Genomic DNA, 27,801 nt, shown 5'->3' with positions numbered 1-27,801 from the left:
AGATCACGTGGAAGGTTATCAGTGGGGAGGGGAAGCGGGGGGAATGGGGGAAAAGGTACAGGGAATAAGAAGCATAAATGGTCGGTAGAAGCTAGACAGGGAGAGGTTAAAAACAGTATAGGAAATGTAGAAGCCAAAGAACTTATATGTATGTGCCATGGACATGAACTAAGGGAGGAGAATGCGGGTGGGATGAGGGGTGCAAGGCAGAGGGGAATAGTGGGGGGGAATGGGACAACTGTAATAGCATAATCAATAAAATATATTTTTAAAAAACACTGATTGCAGCTAAGAGGAAGATGATAAGGTGTTGTTTTGTATAGCAGTATTCAAACTGTGTAACAAAAACTAAATCACCCTATGGAAAGCATTCCTTTGTGAGAGGTAAAGACCTCTGGGGCTTTCAATGTGAAAGTAGAGAACAGAGGATCCAAACCTTGTTGTTTTGTTCTTTTGCACTTTATTGAAGGGTAGTAATGCACCCTGCTGGGAAAGGGGGGCTGGGCCAGAGGCCCTGTGCTATAGATCCAGACTCCCAACCCACAGTGGGCTTCCTGGATTCACTTATGTTTGCATTTTGGGGACAGGGCAAGGCTAGAAACTAATTGGACAACAGGCAGAACAGCTCCAGAGAGTGACCCCCTAACAAGGGAATCCCTGGTTAGTTCAAGAACATCTCTGTGCCTTAGCATCCTCAACTGTGAACTGGAAATAATGTAAGTATCTGCGTTCCAGGGCTCTGGGGAGGGCCAGAGAAGGTGTGCCAACCTGGAAAGCAGTCCGTCCTGGACTAGGCCCCACCATGTTTGCTCAATATCATGTTGCCACTAGTGGGGGCAGCAGTAACAGTGATCACAGATAAACAAGTGAAAGCAACTTGGTCTTATCAATTGTCAAATCACTTCCGATTATAATACTCCTTGCTGGCACCAGTGTGGGGAAAGGCTGAGAGTACTGGGGATGCGGAACCATAGGGACTCAGTGGACATTAGCTGCAGCAGTAATCAGTATTACTATTCTTATCCAGACTCATGGCAGGAGATGTTGGCTGCAGGGGCCTCAAGGCTGAGAGGCAGCATAGCATGGGATATATAACCTGGAAACCCTAGCCGCAATTGTCTTCATCCATTTTCTTTCTGAAAAAAACTTTCTAAGTCTCAATTTCTTTGTTTGTTTTTTAATCTTTCCCCAAGGACATGGTTATTAATTTTAGATAGAGGGGGAGAGGAGATGGAGGGAGAGAGAGAGAGAGAGAGAGAGAGAGAGAGAGAGAGAGAGAGAGAGAGAGAGAGAGGGAGAGAGAGGGAGAGAGAGGGAGAGAGAGGGAGAGAGAGGGAGAGAGAGAGAGAGAGAGATCGATGTGTGACAGAAATATTGATCAGTTGCTTTTCTTAGGCATCCTGACCAAGGGCTGAACCCACACATAGGCATGTACCCTGACCAGGAATGGAAGCTATGACCTTTTGGTGTATGTGATGGTGCTTTAACTGAGCCACACCAGACAGGGCTCTAAGTGTCAATTTTTTAATCTTTAAAATATGTTTTTCACAGAACCTGCTTTGAGGGTTTTTACAAAGACTGAGATAATGCATGAAAATCATCTAGCACAGTTATGTGACAATTGGTAAGCATGAAATTACATGAGTCAATTTGCCAGCCATATGTCCCAGCTTGAGCAGCATGTTCCTGGCTGCACTGAAAACACAGTTCTGTGACCTTCAGTTGCTTTGGGCAACTGTATTAATAACAAGGTGCCTAATGTGCATGACTTCACTTAATCCACATGAGAAGTTTGTTCAGTAGCTAGAACTACTGTCATTCCCATTTCATAGATGAGAAACCTGAGACGTAGAGAGGATGTGACTTGCCTAAATCTATAAATGGTGGAGCCAGAAATTGAACTTAGGAAATGGGCTGCTGAGCAGTCTTTAACCACTTCATTCCACGCTTGCTGCTTGGGAATTCAAACCCAGGTCAGCCATCCACCTGGGATCCTTACAAGCTGTTGGACTGTGGAAAGAATTAGCATCTTGCACTCACTTTTCTCTTTTGCCTTATCTATTCTGAGGGTTCTAGCTAGAACAAATGAGATAATGTGTCTGAAATATTTTGAAAACTGGAAAGCACCACCTTAACATAGTTGGTAATATACCAAATAGGAAAACAAAACTTGGTAGAGTACCAGTAATGGATTTTTCCACTTGAATTCCTTTGTGTGGTGCTCCTTTAAACAACAGACACAATCAACTAACAGGCTGTTTGGAGGATATTATATTTGGAAAGAACTGAGCTGGACAGGGGATGGCATGGCTGTTCAACATGCATTCATAGAAAACCCCTGTAACCTTGGCTGTATCTACATTAGTACTCTGTAATAAAGTGCAAAGGAGCAAAATGAGGAGGTCTGGATCCTCTGTTTTCTACCTTTACAGCTCTTTACCTATTATGAAGGGAACACTTTCTGTAGCATGATTTAGTTTTTGTTATGCAGTTTGAAAATCATTATGTAGACCAACACCTTATCTTCTTCCTCATAGCTGCCCCCGGCCATAGGCTGACTCTTACCCACTTCAATGCCCCCTACTTCAAAAGAAGAGGTCAAGTCCCACCCAGTTCCCAGCACTTACAGAGCCCCTAGCCTAGGCCATGGCAAGGCATGTGGTGGTATGAGCCCTCCACCCTTCTACCAGCCCCACATCTGCTGCCCCCAAGCAGGGAGCCCACAGAGCAACAGGGAAGTAGACTCCTAAGACTGAGCAGCTACCCCACAGCCCCAACTCAAACCTGGGGGACATGGGGCACTGAGGTCTGTCAGGGCATCTGGGAAGAAACTGCCAAGATCCTGAGAGTAAAGTGATCATAGTAACTATTTGGTATCAGGGAAGCAAAACTACTAGATGGACTCAACTTCCTCCATTTCTGTGGTCACCCTGTTGCTCCTCACTCAGGAAGCCTCTAGAGAGAAAGACTCTGAGGAATAGATGGGGAGAGCTGAGAATCACCCCAAAATACCCACCATCCACCAAACCCTGGAAGCTGCCTGTTCCTCTAGATAATGCCACCATTTAAATAGCCTTGCTGGAAGGGAATGGGCTGCCAGACAGCCTGCTCTGGGAACGCTGGAGAACTCGGCTGCTTTCCTCTCTCTAGGGTGACATGAAAGCAATACAGTATAGTGGCAAACACCTGGACTTTTTAGGGAGCCTGCTAGACCTAGGTTCAGGTCCTGTTCCCCATCTTACTAGCTCTGTTACCCTGGGCAAGCCACCTGACTGCTCTGTGCCTCAGCTTCCCCATCTGTAAAATGGGGATAGTAATAGCACCTCCCTATTTTACTGCACTGTTGTGGAGACTTAACTGACCATACAGATAAATACCTAGAGAAATACATCAGCAATAGTTAAGTGCTTGAATTGTTATTATTGCTGTAAAACAGTTGAGCTGAGATCTGCTAACACTGAGCCTTCTTCCACATAGTACTGCTTCCTCATCCTAAATGGGAAGAAGTTGAGAGAAAGACTTCTTCCAAATAAAATGTTCAACTATTTGGAGTAAATGGCCATTTGGTGGTATTGTTACTTGATTTGAAAAAGAGTTCAAATGATAAAGCCATTTAAGGCCACTGCCCATCGCTGTCACGTGTCTATTCCTTTGAGGCCTCTCTCAAGCCCCACACCTTCTTTGGAGTCTTCTAAGTTAACTCCTGACCACTGATCCCTCCTCATATTGCAAATTTAACTACCATCATTGTGTTGTATACTTTAGCACTTCATTGCGTTCTGCCTTTGAGGTCTTTCAAACAGACCTAGATTCAAATCCTGCCTGCACCACTACTAGCTCTGAAATGCTGGACAGTTTACTTATTAATCTCCCAGAACTTCACTTTCTTCATCTGCAAAACAGCAATAATTATACTATTTCACAAGGGTATTACAATTCCACGAGACACCACTGGAAAATTCTGGCATACAGGGGATATTGAGAGCATGTTGATTTTCTTCCTGACTTAGATTACAAGTGGGATGACACCTGGAAGGGTAACTTAAACTGCCTGTATTGAATCTAAGTAAATTGAAGTAATTCAATAAATATATTGTTGGCTTAACAGGACTTACTTAATATTGTACAAGAAATTTTAAACATACAATTCAATATCAAGTTCTCAAATATTTCTAACACTGAACTCACTCAAGCTCTCTTTTAGAAGCTGAGGCTGTTGTGTGGAATATACACATATGAGACAACTACACTCCGCATAACAAAGGGACCATGCTTTGGCCAGTGCGGCTCAGTTGGAAGGGGGGTCATCCTGTGGGCTGAAAGGCTGCAGGTTCCACTTCCAGTCTAGGGCATGTACCCAGGTTTCAGGTTCGAGCCCCAATTGGGGCATGTATAAGAAGGCAGCCAATCATTATTTTCCCTCTCTCTCACCCTTGCTCTCTCTAAAGGCAATTCTTAAAATGTGCTCAGGTAAGGATAATGAAAACTTAAAAAAAAACACTAAGGGGCCACAAAATAACAAGGGAAAACAGATAATGAGGGGGAAAACTGTCAGAACTCTCTAGCACAGAGAGTCTTTGAGTGACAGCACATGTCAAGTCTTTCCCTGCCACGTGGCAGTCTGTATCAGTGAGTATGATCTACAACCCTCAAAACATGGAATTTATTCTAAGGAGATAATTCAGCAAATGAGCTAACATGTACATACAAGGACATTCAATGGCATATAATTTATGATATTCAAAAATTAGAAATATGCTCATTAGCTAAATCACTGATATTGCATATTAGCCTTTAAGAATGTGACTATCTAGAAATATTGATATAAAAAATAAGCATGATGTTAAATGAATGCAGTAGGTATAAAATAGCATAAATCATACACATTATGTATAGTCTTATACAAACAGTATGTGTTTATATATACACACAACAGAGTTGTCTAGAAAACATTCACCAAAATGTTAATAATTACCATGTTATACTATTTTTACTGTTTGAATTTTCTACATAATGTATTTGTCTTTGTAATCAGGAAAAAAGGCACATTTTTATTTTGGGAAAATAAATCTCCTCACAATGTAAGTGGCTCTGTTCTTCCTACTTCAATTCTTTGCCACAATCTATAGTTTCCTTTCAGCTCTAAATGTCTAGAAGGCAATCAGTTCTGCTCTGCCTAACCTATTATAGCTGCCAGTCTGGTCAGAGGTCAAAATGCCAGGGAACTGTCAAGCTCTTTCTAAAGAGGATTCTTTGCACCAGATAGGAAAGAAGACAGCAGACCTACAGCTGTGACACAAGCAGTTCCCTCTCATTACGTTTCAAACAGAACTCCTTGTGTAAAGAGTCTTTATGCTTGATTAAAACTATCTACTCATAATGGAATGGGAATTAGGGATGGAAGTTTATTGTAGGGTCACTTTCTCTTCAAAGAAACAAACTTTTCAGGTACCTATTGCCTTGCTCAGAAGAATGCACATGGGTATGGGTATGTGTGCATATGTGGCTGTATCTGTGTATTTGTGTGTCTGTCTCTGTCTGTATTCCTGTGTTACCTGCACTCCATCTCATAAAACACTTCCTTTGAGACTTGCATCATGATCCCAACTGAAATGTTACCTTGCGAATGTTTAGTAGCATATATATTTGTTGATTCCCCATCCATGTTTCCCGTCCAACTTTAGTTGCTAGGAAAACACCTATAACAGACCTTACAAGAGATATGAATACCCATGACAACATTGGCCTGAAACAATAAAATAACCCAAGGGGGTTTCTGTTTCTTATTCTGAAGACACTACCAACTCCAAAAAGATCATTCTTTACCTGCTTTATGTAGCGTAACTGAGATTCAGCAATTCCGTGAATGAAAGACTCTGCATTTCCATCACTGGCTGGTTGGGCTGAACTGCTCCACAGCATTTCACGAACAGATGGAGGATTCAGGTCTATGTGGAAGTCAGCTGAAATCTTACAATTGTTCCTTACATCAAATAGGGCAAGATTGATAAAAAAGGGTTCAACCTGGGAACAAAGACAATTCCATTTTTAAATTAAGACTTTTTTCAGATAGAATGTGGGAAGGGACACAAATTATAAAATAATTATTTTATTCTTCAAGTTTCTGTGATTACAGTTCCATTCTGAAATCAGTATTTAGCTAAAATCCCATTATACCTCATTTGCACATAAGAAAGAACATTCTAAATAACAGGCTATCAAATTTTAACTTTTGTCAGGTACAAATAATTTCACAAGTTATAAAATTTTGTAAATGATAGGTAGAAATCAAGGCCAGATTTACAAAATACCAACTGTTTTATAAATACAATTTAATTTTCTACAGGTTTATTAACATTACCCACAAATAATGCCAATATTATGGATGAGAAATAAATCTTTCTTTTTGGAATGTTACAGCTTACTGGATTATACATTTCCTAAGAGCTAATATCAGTCAACATCAAATTACTTGACAATAGCTCTGTTGCCCCGTCAGCAGCTTTGGAAGACACTATTCCTCTCTACAGATGGCATGTGAAAGCTGGTCACAAAGAGAAATTTCATGCCAGATGGCATAAAGATTAACCCTTTACACACAGAAAATCTACTAGTAAATTTCAGCTACACTGTGAGAGAATAAACCACTGTGGTTATGTTCCAAGATAAGACCAGAACCGAAAAATGAGGATGGATCTAAAATGCAGTCTGTCTGGCAATTTTACATTTATAGTTTCAAGTATTTCTGAGCTACTCCAATGATCAGTGATAACTAATAATTAGAATTTTTTGTGCAGAACACAGTGAATTCACTCTGAGAACAGTGAGTAAGGCTAGCTGACTGCATAGCATCTGTGCCCTGCACAGCTCTGGTGTTCATTACTCACGGCTCTGAGCCAATTTTGCAGAAGTCATAGTCTCTAATAGAATTTACAAATCTGAGGATTTTCTAGGTTCTGATGACACGTCCCTCTTGGATGTCAAGAGCCTATTCTACCTGCTGTTTTGAATACATAAAACTTTGACAAATGTTAAGATGAACACATATTCATATTTTGACAAAAGAAAGACATATGAAAGTCTTCCATCTCAAATGTATCAAAACTTGTAGCAATGGAATTCTCATCCAGTAAATTAGTTCTCAGTGACAAAAAGAGAAAGGTGTTTCTTTAATGCAGCAGTTTAAGGGAGGTACAAGGAAAAGTCATACATACATTTGTAGGTGGTCCTTTTGCATTGTCTCCAACTTGACCCAAGATGTTAAAAGTTAAATCATGGCAATTTACCAGGAAACGTTTATTGCACTTTTCCTCAAATGGCTTTATATCAGGTTCAATTCCTGAAAAGTCCAATCTCTACAAGATAGATAATCATTTGCAAAAGAAAAAATGATTCATATTAATATAGATCTATAGTAAAATTTACAGAACTAACACTTCTCTGTCCATTTTTCATTTGAATCCTCATTATTTTTTTCATTCAACAAGCCTTTGTATAGCTCTTAGACTAAGGTTCAAACACTGATAAAGAAATTCTGGAGGGAGATTTCTGAGACGCCAATCTAAGGCAAAGGAAAAGTCACAAGTCTGTACCATGACCTACAAAGCCTTATATGTCATGACTTCCTACTTCCCCCCACTCCCCTGACCTGATCTCCTACCATTCTTGCCTCCTCTCCCCTACCACCCTGTGTTCCAGCCACACTGGCATCTCCAGTTAGTTCTCTAGTATCCCAAGTACATTCCCACCTCAGGGACTTTGCACTTGATGTTCTGTCAGGAAGCCTCTTTCCCCAGATAGACACATGGTTTACTCCCTTCATTTCATTCAATTGGCATTTCCACAAAGACGAACTTAACTCTATTTAAAAACAAACTGCACCCACTCTGAGAGTCTATACTCCCTTCCCTTCATTCAATATTCTAACAATACTTTTTAAATATTTACTTAGGTCTTTATTGTTTGTCTTCCTCACAAAATATATGTTTGAGGACAGTAGGCGTTTTGTTCCTTTTATAAGCTGTACAGAAGGCAAAACTGACATGAATGGACATGGAAGGAATCAAGAATTACACAATGGCCTCTAACCTGGAAGATTCAGTAGACCGTGATGTTATGAAATTAACTGCAAAATAAAGATGAATAGCAAACATGGGGAAATAATGAGTACAGATGAGTTCAGCTTGGCATGTGTTGAATTGGAGGTGTTGTGAGTAAGGGGTTGGAGAAACAGGAGAGGTCTGGGTTGGAGATCTGGATTTGGGAGTGAGTGGAAAATAGTTTGAGAAGGAAAACAAGGCTGAAACCCTGGTGAGCACCTATGTTTAAATGATGAACAGAGGGAGATGTGTCCACTTAGGAAAGTGATAAACACTGAGCTCAGCTGCTTCTAACAGAGCTACGGGATGTACTCTGGGCGCCACAGATTATATATATGTATACACATACACACACATATGTGTAAATTGATGGTATACAAAATTTTTTTGAAGTTTATAAACTTTCTATAAACAAAGATATTGAGAGACAAGGAATTCCTCTCAGCAGGGGAAGAATCTGTCCCTCCTGAAACAAACTCACAGGATCCTCCTCCTCAGCTCACAGAGCACAGGCATTCTAAGTTTATCTGTTCATTCTGAATGTCCAAACAGACTTACATTCTGTTCACAAGTGGGAGGAAAAGTATAGATTGTGGGTCAACTTAAAAACTTTCAATAAGAACAAAGACATGCTAGGTGGAAAATGATTGAGGTGAATCTGAGCAGAAAATACTGCCAATGTCAGAAACTCAAGCCAAGAAACACAAGAATTTTTCTCAATTGCCTAAGTAATTCAAGCCAAAACAGGTAATGTGCCTGAAGAATCTTGGATAATTACAGCCATTCCGATCCAGCCTGTATCACTAACAAAATCCTCCTTAAAAGAGCCTAACATATTATATGCATACCTGAAAGCACAATACCTCCCTCCCCGAGTCTATTTATCTACAATAGGAATAGAAATGTCTGGGCCTAGACAGCTCCCCCTTGAACTCGTATCTGTCAGTGGAGCCAGAGGAGGCAAGTCATTGTCATGGAGATCAGTTCTAATTTCTGCCCATTTATCAACTTTCCCTGCTATCTTCCTCAGACATTGGAATGTGAAGAGAAACTGGACTAAACCACCCAAGCCCCAAGTCCTCTCCCTTCTGCGGCCTGTGAGTGCAAACACTGGGACATATGGCCTTCCCCAGTAGTTCAAAGTTGGAGCCATTCCCTTCAGTCAGTCAGTGTTTCTTTATTCTCTAAGGTCAGTGATGGAAAGCATATCTCTAAACACTGAACTGTGGCCAAAAGAGAAGACTGCTATTATACAATGGCACTATGCCTAGTAAAAGTACTCAACTCTTACAACTTGGATTTCTTTGTACTTAGACTGCCTTTTATAATTGACATTCAATTCAATTTTTTTCTCCTTAAAGTTTCATCACAACTGTGAATTTTTCTGTCATGTTGTAGCTCACTGATAAGTAATTCAAACATAAAATCAGTTTAGTTCCATGACCACAAAAACAACACACCACAGTTTTTTTTAAAGATGCTGAACTGAATTTCAACCACAGTCAATTGGCTTCTTTGTATACCATGAAAGGAGCTGACATATCCAATTAAAGCCCAATCATGGGGTGGGGTGGGGGGGGGTGGTAATCAAAGGCTCAGACATGCTTGGAACAAGGAAATTTCAGGATGAATATCTTACAAACATTCCTTATGTTATACTTTATACTTTTTTCAGTCATATATCTTACATACACAATGTAATAATGGGAAATAAGGAAAGATGAAACATTTAAAACAAATTTTCTCCAAATAAGAAAAACACCACATGAGAAAATAAAATTATTTGGGAAAATTTTCTGCAGTATTTATGGACTATATACTTTTTCCATTTCAAATTAAAAAAACTGTAATTAGGAAACTATATGAAGCAAAAAGAAAACACCAAATCAGTCTTCCCCAAATCATTTTATATTTTCACTGAGAGAACTGTAATTCTTATTTATATAATATATATTTTCCTATTTCAAAAAAACCCAAAGATTTTAATGAGAAATCACATGTAGACAAAGTAAAAAGAAAAAAATGTGTCTCCCCTCAAATAATTTCATTTTGTCATGAAATGTGTTCCGTTAGGAAAAATAAATGTAATGCTTAAATACTGGAGAATTTTTTCCATTTAAACAAATCAGAAGTTTAATTAGAAAATATCATGTAATGAAATATTGATGAGCGCAGGCTGCGAACCAAAGTGTCGCAGGTTCAATTCCCAGTCAGGGCACATGCCTGGGTTGCAGACCACGGCCCCCAGCAACTGCACATTGATGTTTCTCTCTCTCTCTCTTTCTCCCTCCCTTCCCTCTCTAAAAATAAATAAATAAAATCTTTAAAAAAACACACAAAAAAACAATTCTTTAAAAAAAAAAAAGAAAAGAAATATTGACTGCATATCTGTTAGTTCAAAAAGTACCTAACTCTCATGAAGGTTAAAATACATACGCACATAAACTTGCATTTCTCTGCACCACTTTCCATTTAAAGTGAAATTAAGCCAGACATGAAAATTATCCCAGTTTCACAGGCCTACATCAAAAGTGGGAAATAAATCACCTGTGTCATATGACCTGGTGGTGTTCTTTATACTGCAGATACTCACTGTTAGTAGACCACAATTATCCCTAACAGGTTAAAAGAGCACCAACACCATCTTTAAAGAATGCTTTAACTTATCCATTTTGTGGCATGAGAAAAAGTGAAAAGCATATTATAGAACTGAGAAGGAACACCATATATATTTGGTCCCAAACTATCTGCATTATGTGACAGTCCTCTTGAGTGAAGTTAGTTGTTAAGCTACCTGCTTAAAGTGAACAAGACAAATATACAACAATCAGTATCACACAGGGGCACAGAAATCAGTGATTTCAACATTTTACAGGTGTTGACTTTTCCAAACAAGCAACAATTCAAGGATTATTTAAAGAAACATATTATCAATACCTGAACTTCCGAATCAAAAGAAAAGAGGTTCTGTCTTCCATCTCCTCTACTGAGTTTATTTAGCTGTTCAGTTTCTCTTCCATACTACAAATTTTTAAAAATATATTTATATACATGCACATACACACCAAACATTACTTTATTTCCTTCAAAACAGTATTAAATGCCACTTAAATATATGTTTCTATGACACTAGCAATCTGCTACAGCTTTGAAAATATACCATTCCCACATCCATAGGACAGATAAAGAATGCTTGCCTGGCAGAGAGTAACTGTCACTCTGATGCACAACAAGCTACAGATCAGGCTCTTGGACTCTATGTTCCTCTCATAACATCGAGGATATTATTCAACCCATAGTGGTAAAAAAAGGATCCAAGAGGTTTTGGGTGCAGAAGACAAATAAACACACATATCCATGGTGCTAGCCATAGAATTTGTATACAATTCTGATTGTCACTTTAGCAAAGCCATAAGGGCTGCACAGTTTGGAATGACAAAGAGTTGGACAGCATATGTCAGAATCTATAAAATCATACAAAGGCTAGATCAGGGGATCATGAGTATGTTCTTAAATTTTGGAAAATATCTTTGAAGCATAAGAGAATAATAATTTTAAAATATTAGAAGTAACTTCTAAAATTGTGTAACTTAACAGTCCAGGACAAAGTAAAATTACATAGGTTTGACATGGATTTAAATATAAAATGGGTCATTAAACCTTCTAATCTATAGTAGTAGAGTCCACAGAGTAAAATATGTACCCTTACTAAGATAGGTATGATAATCACCTCTACTCTTTCACAATTAGCTCATTTCAAACTCCAAGGAGCAGAGCAATGAACACAAATTATGTATGTTCAAAATCTTTATCTAATGGATTTATATACATATGCATTTACGTATAGAGAATATTATTTGCATATGAAATTAACATATACAAATCATTAGATTGAATATTCTGTTCAATCTGTATCAATAACCCCTTGAAAGAAGAATATTTATTTTATGAGTGACATACAGTACAGTCAGCTTTCCATATCCATGGGTTCTGCAGTTGCAGAGTCAACCTACCACAGATCAAAAATACTTTTTAAATGTTATATCGTTGCTGAAGTGTACAATGTAATCCGTCCTGCAATGGTTGCATCTGTGCTAAACATGCACAGGCTTTTTTTCTGGTCATTATTCCCTAAACAATACAGTATAGCAAATATTGACATAGTATTTACATCGTATTAGGTATCATAAGTAATCTAGAGATGATTTAAAGCATACAAGAGGGTGTGTGTAGGTTATATACAAATACATCACGTTTATATGAGGGACTTGAACATCCTTGGATTTTGGTTATCCCCTGGGGTCCTGTAACCAATCCTATGAGGACACTGAAGGATAAGTGTAATTAAACTGAATAAGTAGCAGCAAATATAATTATTAAAGTACTTCCTGGAATCTAAGGGGAAAAATAAGAATTTCCAAACTTTTAGTTGGTGCTGTACAAGTCCAACTTTAGCAGTGTAACTTTTGTTTTCAAATCTCTACCTGTTGTACTGATTTAATATAGTTTTTAACTGAGAAACAACATTGGCTGGGGTGAAAGAACTGAGAAAAAAAAAACAAGAAATGGCATTGCCAATGGAATCCAGCATTAAAATGTTAATAGATGATCCTGCAACTGTCTTAGTTGAAGGCAAGTTGCCATAAGAAAGATGTACCTTCATCAGTTCCGGATGCATGCTCCTTTCCAAACTGGCCATGATGTTCTCGGCTTTTCCTTGGCTGCTAGTTTCATCATCTGCAAATTCATTCAAAGCAGATGTTCCAAACCATACAGACCATTACTAACCACCTGAGAGGAATATCCTAACTATCTCTCCCACCCCATCTTCTTCTACTAGATTTACTGCAAACAATTTTGATTATGAAAGTATAGGACCTTAATGGACTTTTGAAAATCTGCCATGAATTCCCTAGCCATTTTAGTCTGGTTATATTTCATGTGTCAGAGCCAATGCAGTATCAACTCTTAAAAAAAAAGTCTATCGACCTCCATAGTCACTTTTACTGAAGAAGCAGGTCAACCTTCAAGATTATGAGTTGTATATTCACCCTACACAACAAACATGTCAATGGATTAAACACAAGAGCTTTACCACAATAATGAATCATTTAAAAATGCTGACCTTGGGTTGTTTCTGCTGTCTCCTTTTTCTCTTGCACTAAACTGTCGGTATTGATCTGGATAATCTTTTTCAAAGTTATCAGCCATTCCTCCATCTCCTGCTCTGTTTCAGCAGCGAGATAATGGCTGTACTTATCTAACATCTTGAGTTCAAAAGCATAACGGCGCATTTTGGGGCACTAGAGGAAAAAAGAAAGCATGTGTTCAGTTAGTTTTTGCTCTTTTAATATTAGATTTTATTCATGTGTTTATTTCCACCTCAGCATAGCACATAGGTGCATCAATACTTTTATGAAAGAATTGCTTCTTTCAACTAGAAATAGAAACTCCAAGACGATGAATGACCATGCCAAACACATCTTTTCTGTTCCCTCAGTACTAAGCACAGTGGTATATGCACGAAGTTGGCATAAAATACTACTTGTTGAGTGGGTATTATCATTTAAGGCCTTTTGACATCCATCCATCACATTTAGATAACCAAACTGCTCCATAAAAGTAAGCAAATGTTTTACCATTTCCACGCTGCTTAAAGTTTTCCTAGCATATTTACAAATTATCAAAATCAGCCCTTAAAAACAAGCTTACATGTGAACCGAAATACATCTGGTCCTTGCTTTATATCATATCATAAAATGCAATATCAATACCTAATTCAGTTTAGCATGCATAATATGCATAAGAGAAAACTGTAGTTGATTCACATTATATTGTGGTTCCCAGTAAAAAATATGGAAATGACCAATGCTGAATACTAGGCAAAGCCTCTTTCTTTATTCAAACATGATAACACATTCTTTTATATTACCACCTTCTCTGTCAAGACCGAAGAAATAACACACTCCATCTCCAAAACATCTCAGTATTAGTTTTAAGAAAGGTTCATGAATCAACAATTTTCCACTACATAGTCATTATTCAAGAAAGAGCCAAGAAACTTCCTCCTTCTCATCTTCAAAGTATAGTAAAGGATGTCATTAAACTGCTGTAGCAAGTCACAGAGATTTATATATTTGAAAATATTTGGGAGGGGGGATCATAAATAGATGAGGAAAGCAGAACCCAGGAACACAATAAAAATAGGTCAGTCCAGACTAGAGCTTACTGAGGAATTCTGTTATTTGTGTGTGCCCTTTCCTTCAGTAAGATAAGAAAGCTGCATGTATATGGAGATATAGATCAATCACCTTCCAATAACACAGATTTTCATATTCTTATGAGTTGTGTTTTGTTTGATCCTATGATGATCTCATTTGATCAGGTAAATAGATATCATTTTACAATTTTGAAAATTAAGATTCAGATACGTTGAGGCCACTGAACCCACATCTCGTGCCTCCTAATCAGCCCAGGGCTCCTTCTAGTTGAAGATGCCACCCTGACTCTGTAGTAATGGCTCCTTTGTCTTGGTCAATTGACTTCCTACTTAGATTGTCTCTCTACCCTGTCCCACCCAATTTTTAGCCATGCCCCCTCAGTAATTTAAATCAGCACACATTAATTAAGTCACTGCTATGTGCAAAACACTGCTAATTGTTATAGAGGACACAAACATGATTAAGATATGGTCCCTACAGTCTAAAAGTGAATGTGCCAAACTACCCAGAACTTAGCATATTGTTGGGGGCCGCCCTGCCTGGTCTCAGGAAGCTGTAACCCCCCATGACTTAGGCTGAGTGAAAAACCTCTGGACCAGGAGCCACTGAAGGAGACAAAACTTATTTCCCTGGCTTGAACGGCAGTCAATGACAGGTAACAATTCTCTTGGATAGAGAATGAACCTAAAACAGACTCGTTCCCGAAGGAATGACAGAAAACAGACTCACAGGGCTGTGGAAATGAAAGGGTGATCAGACATCAACCCCTGGCCCCTTTGGCTTTGTCAAAGCCTGAGTCTTTGCTCCTGGATGTGAGAAATCCAAGTCTCCTGGCTGCCTTTGTCTTCTGAGACCTGCAGGGGAGAAACAGCCCAGACCAGAAACGGTGGACCCCCGGGGTAATCAGGCCTGGGATAAAGAATATGCAAGATCCTGTGAGATCTGTTTGCTGGAGGATGTTATCATCTTGTATTTTAAAAACACAGGCAGGAAACTTTTGGAACCTGTACCTCTTTCATATGTTAAAAACCCCAAACCTTGCCTGGAATCACAGTGGGAGTTCTGTCCCCACCTTTGTAAGTTGTTTACATCTTTTGATCTTTTCTGCCAGACTGTGAATCCACAAACTAAGTCTGTTTTCTCAATAAAAAGCTGCTTGGGTATGGACCCGGGGCACTCCCCACGTGAGGAGTGGCCATTCTGTCCTGATTCTCCCACAGAACCTGGTTGCCTCTGTGTATGTTTTTAGCATGTTTCGACAAACATCCGCAGCTGAGATGGATACTGCTGGCCAGTATCCTCCACAGTATATGATTCACAAATTAGAGTATAATAGAGGAAAAACCAAAGTGGTCTCACAGGGGAGGTGGAGTTTAATTCCACTTGGTGGGCATGAGGGTGAGGAAGAAACAGACAATGTTTCACAGTAGATGTGCCATTTGAGCTGAGCCTTAAAAGATAACATTCCAACTGGAACAGAAGGGGAAATTATAGGTCAGGCAGAGAAACAAATGTAAGAAAGGCATATACATGTGATGCTCTGTGGAGGGCATCACTGGTATGACTAGACCACAGGATGTACAAGGGGATGCAGGAGGGATGAAGTTAGAAAGCAGGATAAGGCCCAATCACTATGGGCTTGCAATGCCATAGCAAGAGCTTTAGATCTCACTCTGAAAGACAATAGTAAATCGAGAGACAAAGGTTTGGGGTAGACAAGTGAAGGACCCTATCTATGTCTTAGGAAGATACAGTGGATCGGGACAACAAATGAGAAGGTAGGAAGGCAAGACTTTAAGCCTTCTTAACACATTTAAGCAAGAGAGGAGGAAACAGACAATCAGACAAATGGCAGTGATAATGGAAAAATGGCAAGAGAACCCTGGCTATTGTGGCTCATTTGGTTGGAGCATCGTCTCACAAATCAAAGGGTCATGGGTTCATTTCCCGATCAGGGCACATACTGAGGTTGCGGGCTCAGGTCCCAGGTCAGGGAGCTTATGAGAGGCAACAGATTGATGTTTCTCTCTTACATCAATGTTTCTCTTCCTTCTCTCCTTCCCTTCCCCTCTCTCTAAAATCAATACACATGTTCTTGGGTGAGGATAAAAACTTTTTTAAAAGAAAAATGGTAAGAGATTCAAGAAGCCCTTGGGAGCCAGACTTCAAGGGTCTGAATAAACACCTGAATACTGGCACAGAGAAAGAGTGGGCTAAATGCAGAAGAATCAAGTTGTATAGTCTGAACATTTTGGTGGATGAGATGCTATTAACCAAGACAGAAAAATGGTGAGGTTCTTAAGATTTGATCAGTAACCCTACCTGAACAACATCAATGCAGGCATCCAAGTAGATGCAACCTTTAGATTCCTTGGAATTTTTTTCATCTTTATAGGAATTGAGAATATATGAACCATCAGGAAGCTGAGTTAAGTAAAAATACCGTCTCTTGAATACCTATGAGAAAAAACAACAACACATTTATTACATAAACATCACATTTGAACAGTTTCTTTGAACTAAAAACCTTGAAAAGCTTGCCACAGACATTATATTTGGGCAATCTTCAGACAACTCTTGAGAACTTTTCAGGAATTACAATTATCTTCATTTTTTTAGGATAGAGAGTTTGAAATAATTTACTCAGTTAATCAAATATCCAGAGAAGAGGTTTTAACATGTTAAACTGTAACAAGTATTTTCGTATCTGAATCACTATCCATTTCACTATAGCATCCTTTTCTCATTTAATTGCAAACCATGATTGGTATCTTATCATTGCTATCACATCACCACAAATCCAAGTGTAAACATAAATATATACATACACAAACACACCCTTCTATCATGTCCTAACACATATCTCACCTGCACATCTTACTGCATTCACCTATGCCTTTCCAGTGTCCCTACAAAGTCCAGCTTATAATGCACTCACTGAGAGTTATTGATTACCTAGCAATTGTTGAATGCCCTGAATGCTGAAATTTGAGTCAGTAGGCCCAATGGGATTGTGCCATTCCTTTGCAGCTGGGGATTAACAACAGTTAAAAAATAGCCTGTTACTGTAACTCACAGCTATAAAAAAGCTATAGGAATTGGGGAAAAGGAGGACAAAAACCCGGATTCAATCATGCTAGTCCTCTACTTTCCCCTCAAAAGAGTCTTGGACCTGATGAAGGAGGTGTTAGAAGGGGATTCTGAACTCTCTGATGAATCTATGCTTCTTTCAATAAGCCACAAACTCCAAGCTATGTCAAGCATGTGTTATAGTAAAATTACCCAGGATGATGGATCTAAAATCATTTCAAGGAATGGCAAGAAAGACCAGAAAATACACTTTTGGTGAGGAAATGCATTCCAATGCATACTGTCTTATTTGTAGAAGTTCGCTTTCAGATTTAAGATTGCCATTTTCAATCACCCATCCAATTATCCGGTTATAACCTCTATTTCAAGATGTGTAATTATTAAAAGAGTATTATTTGTCAAAATCATGCTTGAAAACTACTTCACCTCTAGCAAAGTACCTGAAATACCAACAATTTATTTCTCCATGGCACAAGTAAAGAAAATATAGAAACACACTAAGGGGCACTTCTTTTTAGGAAAACCATTAAAATAGAAGTAATCAGATTGCAGTTACTTTGCAGTTGTTTCAACATCATTGATTTTGCAATGAATGACAGAAATACACCAATGGAAAGAACACCCTAACAGGTTAGACTGGTAAATGCTACAGCTTCTATTTCAGGGAGTGGCCATGTAGGCTATGTCGTATCAACAGAAAAGAGTCCAAGGAAAAATATATCACTTTGTTCTTCAATACCAATGAAGGAAATATTACTGCGTTAGGATACAAAGTTACAGAGTATATGTGCGTGTGTATAGCACATACATATGTTCTCATATTTGATTCACCCACATTTAGGTTTACTGGAGCTATAATTGAAGAAATCTAGATTGATACACAAGGAAATATTAATCATAATGGTAAGTATACATATATATAACCAAATATATATATGAATATATATATATTGTTATTTTCATGACAATGGTTCATTCACATCTGTTATTAAAATGATGGAATCAGTCCTGGCTGGTGTAACTCAGTAGACTGAGCACGGGCTGCGAACCAAAGGGTCACCAGTTCGATTCCCAGTCAGGACACATGCCTGGGTTGCGGGCCAGGTCCCCAGTGGGGGCCACATGAGAGGTAACCACACATTGATGTTTCTCTCTTTCTCCCTCCCTTCCCCTCTCTAAAAATAAATAAATAAAGTCTTTTTAAAAAATGATGGAATCAGAAGACCTAAAATCACATACTAAGCTTATTGTAAATGAGCAAAATACTACTTTTTAAAAAGTTGTAATAACAAAAATTAAAGTACATTTTTGAAGTAAAAATTAATACGAAAAAGTCTCAACCAGATTAACTCTGAACACAGATCAAATCTAAAACTTGATGGTATAGTCTGTGCAATCCAACTGCAAAGTCCATACCCAGCAACAAAGAGGGGGGCAGGGAAGGGAAAATGCAGAGCAAATATTTGTGGCACAAAGTCAAATTATAGTCTGAAAAGATTTTCTTATGTATAGCTGCCTTACCAAGCAAAGACGTTTTGTGGCAGCCGCCACTTCCAATATTAGCCAAGCACATCATTACAAGAGAGACAGAAAGGGATTTGAAATTACAGTAAATCACTTCCTGTAACATTGTAATTATGTCTAAATGTGACACTGAGATAGGTAGCTCATGAATCTGGGGAGAGAGCAGATGCCTGAAAATCGTATGATCTTGATTCTCATCCAGCAGTGAGAATTGTCCTCAAGACTCTGCTTTTCTCTCCTTCTCCTCAATGGTCAAATGACAAGATCAGACTAGATGATCTATAGAATCATTTGTTCATGATCTATAAATAATTTCATTAAAACTGAATGAATAACACAGCAGCCTTCCTAGGCTAGGGGCTGCCCTCCCCCAAGCAATTTCCTACAAGCTAAAAAAAAAAATCACACAGTTCATAACATTAAAGATGTTTTTAGAAGTCATTTCTGTATAAATCAGACTCCACTTCAACAGATCTATAAGATCTCTTCTCATTCTAATATTCTATGACATGTGTTAGGTTTCAACTTCCAGGATACTTTTAAGGTGCCCTTCACAGAAGAAAGGAGTAGCCTAAATCTCTCATGTGGAACTCAAAGGAAAATCAGAAACATGATTTTTGTGACAAAACAGCGGTAATGATTCTATATAATACCTTTCTTCTGAAGGCCTCAAGTCCTTTGTAACCAATAACTAACTGTTTTAATGTCAATCTGGGGTAAGAATCATTATCCACATCTTACCTAACAGCAAACTAAGAGACCCAGAGCTCACTCAAATTCACACAGGCATGTCAGTTTGGGAACCAGAATGAGAATCAAGTGATAGAGACAAAGAGAATTTTGCCCACACCTTTCCAATGGCTTCCCATCAAGGTTGGAGTAAGATCCAAAATACTCACCATAGCCTGGGATGCTGTACAAGAGCTGGCCTCAGATTATCTCTTGTACTTCATATCTAAGTATGCTGCTCCAGCTACACTGGCTTTCCTGCTGTTCCTCAAACATCCCGAGCATTCCTCTTACCCACATATCCACATTCTTCTCTGATTTTTTTCAGGTCTTTACTTGAATCTTGCCTCCTATGAGAGGCCTTCTAGGACCAAATGCCCTCATTGTACCACCCTATTTCATTTCTTTCATGGAATGGTTACTGTCCAAATATATCTTATTTATCTATCTGTTTATTTATTTGCTATCCATCTCTTAGATTGCTAATCCATGTCTCATCCACTACTGTACCCCCCAGGAGCTACAGCAATGCCTGGACTCAATAAATTATGCAAAATCAAGGATGAATGAATGAACAATTCATTCTCCAGTGCAAATTTTCCAGCAGATTCATGCAGTAGAATGGTGTTTCTTAATGCCCATGTTCTTCCTCCTCCTCCCCTTTATTATTTTTCCTAGGTGGTGAAGTCAGCTGCAAACTTCCCACTTTATTCACCAAGAAGCATGAATCCTGGCAAGGAGCCCACTCAGACCACCCAGAACAATAAAACAGAGAGGAAGCCAGAGATCATTCTGAAGGCCCTGAGCTGTCTGGATGACAACTTTTTAAACATGACCCTTTCTGGAGCAGGAAGACAGGCCTTTTATCATTCATTTGAATCAAAGGCGGAAGGCAAGAAAGTCTGAACACCTCGTATCCTCTAATTCAGCAGACCCCTTTATCATTTTATAAATATATCTCAAGACTGTTTACCTCTATGTGTTACCTAAAGAGTAATTATTTTCTGCTAAATTACATGAACCAGGAGCCCTGAGAAAGGATGGTCTTAAGGCCTTAGCAAAATAGATAGGCAAAGTAGGTGGGCCAGGAATAATGTAGAAATGGGCCCAGTAAAACTGACTTATGTCTCAGACAGAACAGAAAAGACGAGGAAACGGGTAAAGCAAGAGAGCAAGAGATGTGCTGGCTCTCAGAGCTACCTGTTCTATGCAAAGATAAAAGATACAATGGGGAAGAAAACCTCACAACTTACCAGCAAACTGAGTTGTACTTAATTATAGCAGAATGTCAAGAAGTCTACCCTGCTAAAGAACCCCTACCAATAGGCTGACAGTCTAATATCACTCATCTCTCTCTCCACCCTATCATTTTACAGTCCTGCCAAGTTTAATGGATCACACAGGTTTACTCTCTGGGAAACTGGTTAAAAATCAAATAGCTTTCCTTAAATAATTACACCATATCTGGGCACTGGAGACTTTCTAACTATTTAGTTTTGAGGCAAAATCTAGTAGTAGGGTCTAACAATACACCCTTCTCATTACAAATGAGTTGTTTCACCAGTTTTATTTCAGCATCTCATGACTGTTCTCAAATTTTCAATGACCCTCAATTACCCACATGGTAAGACTCACATGCCTGATCTGGGACTCAAGCAGCTCTCACAATCTTACTAATAATATAAAATAATAACGATTGCTGATATCTATGGAGTGCTTACTCCATTACATTGTTTGGCTAAGTGTTTTCCTCATATCATCTAATGTTCATAATGATGCTGTGTGATAATTACTATCATCTGCATAGTAATTATCATCTGCATATTACAGAGGAGAAACTGAGGCACAGAGAAATACCAAAAGACCAGACCAACTTTATCTACCATGACTACCCAACTTCTTCCAACACAACTGCCCTGTACATACTGCCTGCCACACTTACCTGATTCCCTTCCTTTGAGGCCCAACCTCCTTCAAGAAGCCTTCTCTGACCTCAGATCACAGTGATCTGGGCTCACATAGCACTTGATCTCTCTACCAGCTTTAAACAACCCCTTATTTGTATTGTCTCATCACCCCAAATAGGTTTTAAGATCTACATGTTACACTTCTCTTTACCCTCCACAATGCTAACATGTTGTACTAGTATCCAATATATACTTGGTGATGAATTCATTGATTCCTAACAGTATCTGGCATATGAGAAGCCCCTGATAAATAATTTTATGCAGTCATCAATGAATGACGGAAAGTAAAATATAAAAAACTAATGAGAAAACCCTTACTCATAAAATGAGTGCAATCTATTTGTTAGCTGTGAGAGACAGTGTGGTAGACTTGGGAATACAACACAGTAATATGTCAAACATAAAAGATTGTCTCTTCTTTTTGTTCCAACAAACACAGTAACTTTGGCCTCCCAGTAAATATTTTAATATCATATGTGCTTTCTTAGGTAAAATCCTCTTTTGATTTGTTGTTCTCCCATTGCAAAAGAGGAAAAAACCCTCCCGTAACAATCGAGTAAGTAGGGACTTTTAGACTGTAGCTATACAGCAAGTAACTCCCTTTTGTGCAAAAAAAATGCAAGAAAAGGAAAGGGTACCAAAATAGAGTCATATATCAAGCAGTTGAACTTGCAACCCTGATAACATACCAAAACACTTCAACATTTAATTGCTAAGGATGGGGAGGAAGAAGCTAGAGGAATGTGATCAAAATGAGCCAAGAAGATGCATAAAGGTGGGTGTCCCGAGGGTTGGCCAAGAATCTGCAACAGATATTTTTAAATGAAAAACCACCCTGAAGAGCAGCTTCTTCCTTATTCCATATATCATTATATCCCACAGGAAAAACAGTTCTAAACACCAGGGGAAGGTCATGTCCAATCTCAGAACTAGCTAGTCCACATTAAATTCCTTCACTGATACAGAGTTTTAAAACAGCAGATGTGTCTAGAAGCTACTTGAGAAAGAGAGAATGGAAATGAATAGGTTTCTGTGGGGACTGGAGTCTGTCAAAGGGATTGTTTCCTTTCTATGATATCTTAAACCTCTCTCCAAAACTTTTCCAGGAATTGAAGAGAGGCAATGGGTGTGTTCTCATTAACTAGAAAGTACTAATTGAGGAAATTAATCAAATATGACAAGGTTTGTCCTGTATTAACACAAATACCAAGAACAAAGCAAATTACAAGCTCTGAGTAAAGTGATCATTGCACCCAACCAACAGAGCTTCTGCAAGAGCTGTGTGATGCCAGTATCCTCCTCAGTGAAAGGAAGTACTTGGGCACGGAGACTGAGACTTCTGGATGGACACACATCAGTAGCCTCTCTCGTAGCCTGGATTCCTCCAGGCTCCTTTCTCAGCCAATAATGAGGATGCTCAGAAAGCACTTGTGGTAAAATAATGACAACTGTAGAAAATGGTGAAGACTATATCTTAACAACAGGCTAGAATTGGGGGGAAGGTATTATACACTGGGGAAAATGCAGCCTTTTATTCTATAAATATGGGGGCATATAATCTTCCAATATGAATAACTCAGCTTAGTTCCTTCACCAGCCCCTTTTACCCTAGAGCCTATTACCATTGACTTGAATGTTCTTGGAAATTCTCTGGCAGCTAGGCAGGGCTAACTTTCTAACACAACCCATATATGAATTACTTTGGCTACGTTATTCACATTGCATTACAGGTCACATGGCTGCTCTCTCAAAAGACCTTACAGTAGGTATCTTTTAATCCCTTTTATCTACTGGATTTTGCTGAGTTTTTTCTCTCTTCCCTTCATTCTTTTCTTTCCCCCCTTCTCACATCATTTTATTATTCCCTTCCTTGCTATTACATTCCCTTATTTCTGACAGTCAAAATGTCCAGGAAAAGGACTTGGACTTGTTTATAAAAGCACTTTAAAGTAGTTGCACATTATTTCAAACTTGGTAAAGAAGTCTACATAACTCTTTAAATCCAGAAATTTTTAGATGAATAAGGACTCTTAAATGCACACTTCACTCTAATTAAGGCAGCAAGCTGCTGTGCTCTAATCCCTGTCAGCCCCAGAGTGATCTACAGGCCAGTGTCAAGACACAGCGCATCAGGGAGGCACAGATAAAATAGGAAGATGCATGGCTCCTGCAGGCTGTTATTTGCCGATAAATCATGATGAATACCCAGATCCTTCTGCTGTAGCTTCCTGGTTAGTCTGCTGTGAGTTTATAGAGCTATCACAGCTTGAACTCTCCAATACAAAAAGTTCTCTGCTCTCAACTCTGTGAGCTCTAGCCCTATGGTGCTCTTTGCTAAAACTACCAAAGCGTCTCACCAGTGTGGGCTGAAGGTTCTAAGGTGGGGGACTTCAGATGCACCCAGGGTAAAACTGCCACCAATATCAGGAAAATGGCTAAGATGATAACATAGCCATGTCATGTTCCTGTTTGCTTGTCTTCACTTCAAAGACATCAGAGTAGAAACAAATACATAGAAATGTCATTTCAGAATGTCTCAAATTCTGTCAGCCCTTTGCATCTTTTCTTCTGCCTCTGCTTTTCTCAGCTTCCCAAGAGCTGGATCAGCCACTCATCCTACCTTTAGGTTCAGCCTCTCCTAGGCCTGAAGCAGGAAGAGGATGTATGACCTTTCACCCTGGAACAGGACACCTAACAAGACCAGCCCAAGTCTCTTGGGGCACCTTGGTCCATAGACCTGGACTTCCACTTTGGCCCTCATTCCAAATTACAGCCTGGTGACTACAAAACTGCTACCCATGCCCAATCCGCTCCCCACCTGGCTCTATACATTCACATGCCCTCTATTTATATGCAGAGAGAGTGTAGTAAACACTGCAAGTTTCAACTAATATCAGCGACGCTGAACTAAATAACTGTTAAAACACAATTATTATAGGAAAAAATATCTTGCTAACCCTCTGACACCTTAACTGAATGTGGCTGAACCTTCCAGTCATACTCATTGTAGCAGTGATAAATCCTGAACTACAACACTACTACTATTGCTTAGGAGGTGAAACCAGAAGAATGTAGAATATACATTCACTTCCCCAAAATCCAAAATGGAGACCCATAATCCATAATGAAGAATAGCTGGGATAAGTAGAATCCATAACCGGAGACAATTCCCAAATCTCATACTGGCCTTTTTATTTCAAATTATTTCCTATTCATTCTTTTTAAAAAGCTGTGTAGCACATATGACCAATTCAGTGTATTCTTCTTTTTCTTCCTTTGCCTACTGTTTGATAGAGGTTTTAAAAAGAAATGTTTTTATGGTTTTAAAAAGAAATGTTTTTATGGTATGTGAATTATACCTCACTAAAAAAAAGTAAGAGGCCAAAATATGAACAGCTGGAGATAAAAAGAGGAAAAGCAAATAGCCTAGCTCAGCAACAGCCGAGCAACAGCTAGCTGGGGACAGGCAGCAGCTGTTCCCTTCAGCCAGACCATGCAGTAACCAGGTTGCCTCAGACCCACCACCCATTTCATGAATTTCTGGTTCCTGGTTAGCTCCTTAAAGTGGTGGAATATGCAGCCTCAGGGATAGCTAATACAAAAGCTGAACCATCAGCTTCTGACCAACTGACCGAATTTGTCTTCTATGGTCATTGTAACAAATTACCACAAACTTAGTGGCTTAAAACAACACAAATGTATTACCTCCCAGTTCTATACTATAGGTTAGAAGTCCAACATGGGTCCCACTGGGCTAAAATCAAAGTTGTAGCAGAGCTGTCTTCCATTTTGGAGGTTCTAGAGGAGAATCCATTTCCTGGCCTTTTCCAGAGTCCACTGGCTACCCACATTTCTTAGCTAGTGGCTCCTTCCTCCATTGTCAAAGCCAGCAACATAGAACCTTTCTCCGTCCCTGCTAGTGTCCTCCCCTCTCTTTCACCCACTCTCCTCTTCAGCCTCCCTCTTCCACTTATAAGGACCGCTGTGATTACAGTGGGGCCACCTGGATAATCCGGGATATTATCTCCTGACCTACTGATTAGCTATTTAAATTGCTCTTTGCCATATAAGGAGCATTCCAGGGATTAGAACATGGACATCTTGGGCGGGGGGGCATTATTTTGCGCACCACATCAGCCAATCTATATTCACAAATTATGGGAAAAAATTTAAATCACATACTTTCCATAGGTTACTATATTTTGATTTATAATATATGGGCTCCTTAAAAATTATATGTAAAGCAAATTATAATTTACATGCATTAAATTAACTCAGTATTGCAAGGAATACTGTTGTGAATTCTTTTTTAAAGCTACTAATTCCCTACTCTTTTAGTTTATGCTTAAGTATGGATAAAACATTTAAATATTTGGAGAATGTTAAGGTCAGAGAATAGAGTCAAAAACCATAGAAGCATTTTCTGACAATCTGCACAGAATTGCAGCCTTCACACATGCATTTCTTTACCTATTAATTTGGATAGGAGTTATAATAAAGATTTGAGTCCTACTACTCAGCTAGTGAGCACCAATGGTGTGCTGGACAAGAACAAAGGCTCAGGCATCAGCCTGCTTAGGTATATATTGCACTTCTCAAAAGTTGGAACTGTGTGACCTTGGATTAATCATTCAATTTCTTTGTGCTTCACTTTCCACATCTGTAATCTAAATATCAATACCTACAACAGAGGCCGGCCATGAGGACTGAATAAGGTACAGAATATAAAACACTCACTATGGTACCTGGCACATATTAGGTCCTCAGTAAATGGATTCTCTTAACATCACATGCAGAAGTTCGGGATTAGATGCAGGAGACACATGAGAAGCATCCTACAACTTGTATTCGTTATTTTCAGAGCTTGAAAATGAAAGTGAGAACAGGACATGACCACTAAACGGAAAGCAGCAGGCAAAATATTAAATTAAGATAAAATTTGAGTCTTCCCTTGGTAGACACCCATGGTTTCTGCTTGCAGGCAATGTGAAAAACAGAATGACCTTGAAAACTTAATGGAAGTGTGAATCATCCTCAGCAAACCACATGATCTTATATTGAATATCTGAAAGTACAGTTATATTCTCTACCAGAGAATAATTTGTTTCCCTGCAAAGAATCTTCAAGTAGCTTGTTAGTTTTACCTTTGGGTTTTTTTTAAATACGTTTTATTGATTATACTATTGCAGTTGTCCCAATTTTTTCCCACTTTTACCCCCTCCACTCAGTACCCTCCATTCTTTCTGGCATTCCCTCCCCTCAAATTCATGTCCATGGGTCGTGCATATAAACTCTTTGGCTTCTCCATTTCCTATTCTGTTAACATCCCCCAGCCTAGTTTGTACCTACCAATTTGTACTTCTTAACCCTGCACTTACCCCCAATTCTCCCCCTTCCCCCTCCCTACTGAAAACTCTCCATGATCTCTATACCAATGATTGTTTCTGTTCTGCTTGTTTGCTTAGTTTGTTTTTTAGATTCAGTTGTTGATAATTGTGAATTTATTGCCATTTTAATGCTCATAGTTTTGATCTTCTTTTTCTTAAATTAAGTCCCTGTAACATTTCATGTAATAATGGCTTGGTAATGATGAACTCCTTTGGCTTTACCTTGTCTGGGAAGCACTTTCTCTGTCCTTCCATTCCAAATGATAGCTTTTGCTGGATGGAGTAACCTAGGTTGTAGGCCTTTGCTTTTCATCACTTTGAATACTTCTTGCCTGCAAAGTTTCATTTTTTTCAAACTTTTTTTGCCTGTAGAGTTTCTTTTGAGAAATCAGCTGACTGCCTTTTATCCAAACTCCCCTTTAGGTAACTGCTTTTCTCCTGCTGCTTTTACAACTCTCTCTTTATCTTTAACCTTTGGCATTTTAATTATGATGTGTCTTGATGTGGTCCTCTTTGCATCCATCTTGTTTGAGACTCTTGGCACTTCCTGGACTTGTATATCTATTTCCCTCACCAAATTAGATAAGTTTTGTTTCACTATTTTTTTTAAATAAGTTTTCAATTTCTAGCTCTTTCTGTTCCCTTCTGGCACCGCTATGATTTGGATGTTGGTATGTTTGACGGTATCCCAGAAGCTCCTCAGCCTATCCTCCTTTTTTTGGATTCTTTTTTCTTCTTGCTGTTCTCATTGAATGTTTTTTTCTTCCTTATGTTCCAAATCATT

General features: G+C 38.9%; 1 protein-coding gene across 2 annotated transcripts in view; it reads right to left on the bottom strand.

Annotated features, from left to right (window-relative positions):
• The window catches only part of DOCK11 (dedicator of cytokinesis 11), a 187,886-nt gene that overhangs the window by 110,732 nt on the left and 49,353 nt on the right, over positions 1-27,801 (bottom strand). For both annotated transcript variants that reach the window (XM_045817499.1, XM_045817501.1), the window contains exons 7-12: positions 16,643-16,777; positions 13,225-13,402; positions 12,757-12,836; positions 11,037-11,120; positions 7,215-7,355; positions 5,827-6,024 (exon numbers count right to left, since the gene is read on the bottom strand). In XM_045817499.1, the coding sequence (XP_045673455.1) occupies positions 5,827-6,024; positions 7,215-7,355; positions 11,037-11,120; positions 12,757-12,836; positions 13,225-13,402; positions 16,643-16,777 (816 nt within the window). The remainder of the gene's footprint in view (positions 1-5,826; positions 6,025-7,214; positions 7,356-11,036; positions 11,121-12,756; positions 12,837-13,224; positions 13,403-16,642; positions 16,778-27,801) is intronic.

Source organism: Phyllostomus hastatus, unplaced genomic scaffold (genome assembly GCF_019186645.2).
Source record: "Phyllostomus hastatus isolate PE091 unplaced genomic scaffold, TTU_PhHast_1.1 phas_scaffold_28, whole genome shotgun sequence".
Taxonomy (NCBI): Eukaryota; Metazoa; Chordata; class Mammalia; order Chiroptera; family Phyllostomidae; genus Phyllostomus; species Phyllostomus hastatus.
Note: the sequence above shows the minus strand (reverse complement) of the source record. Positions and strands in the feature narration are given on the sequence as shown.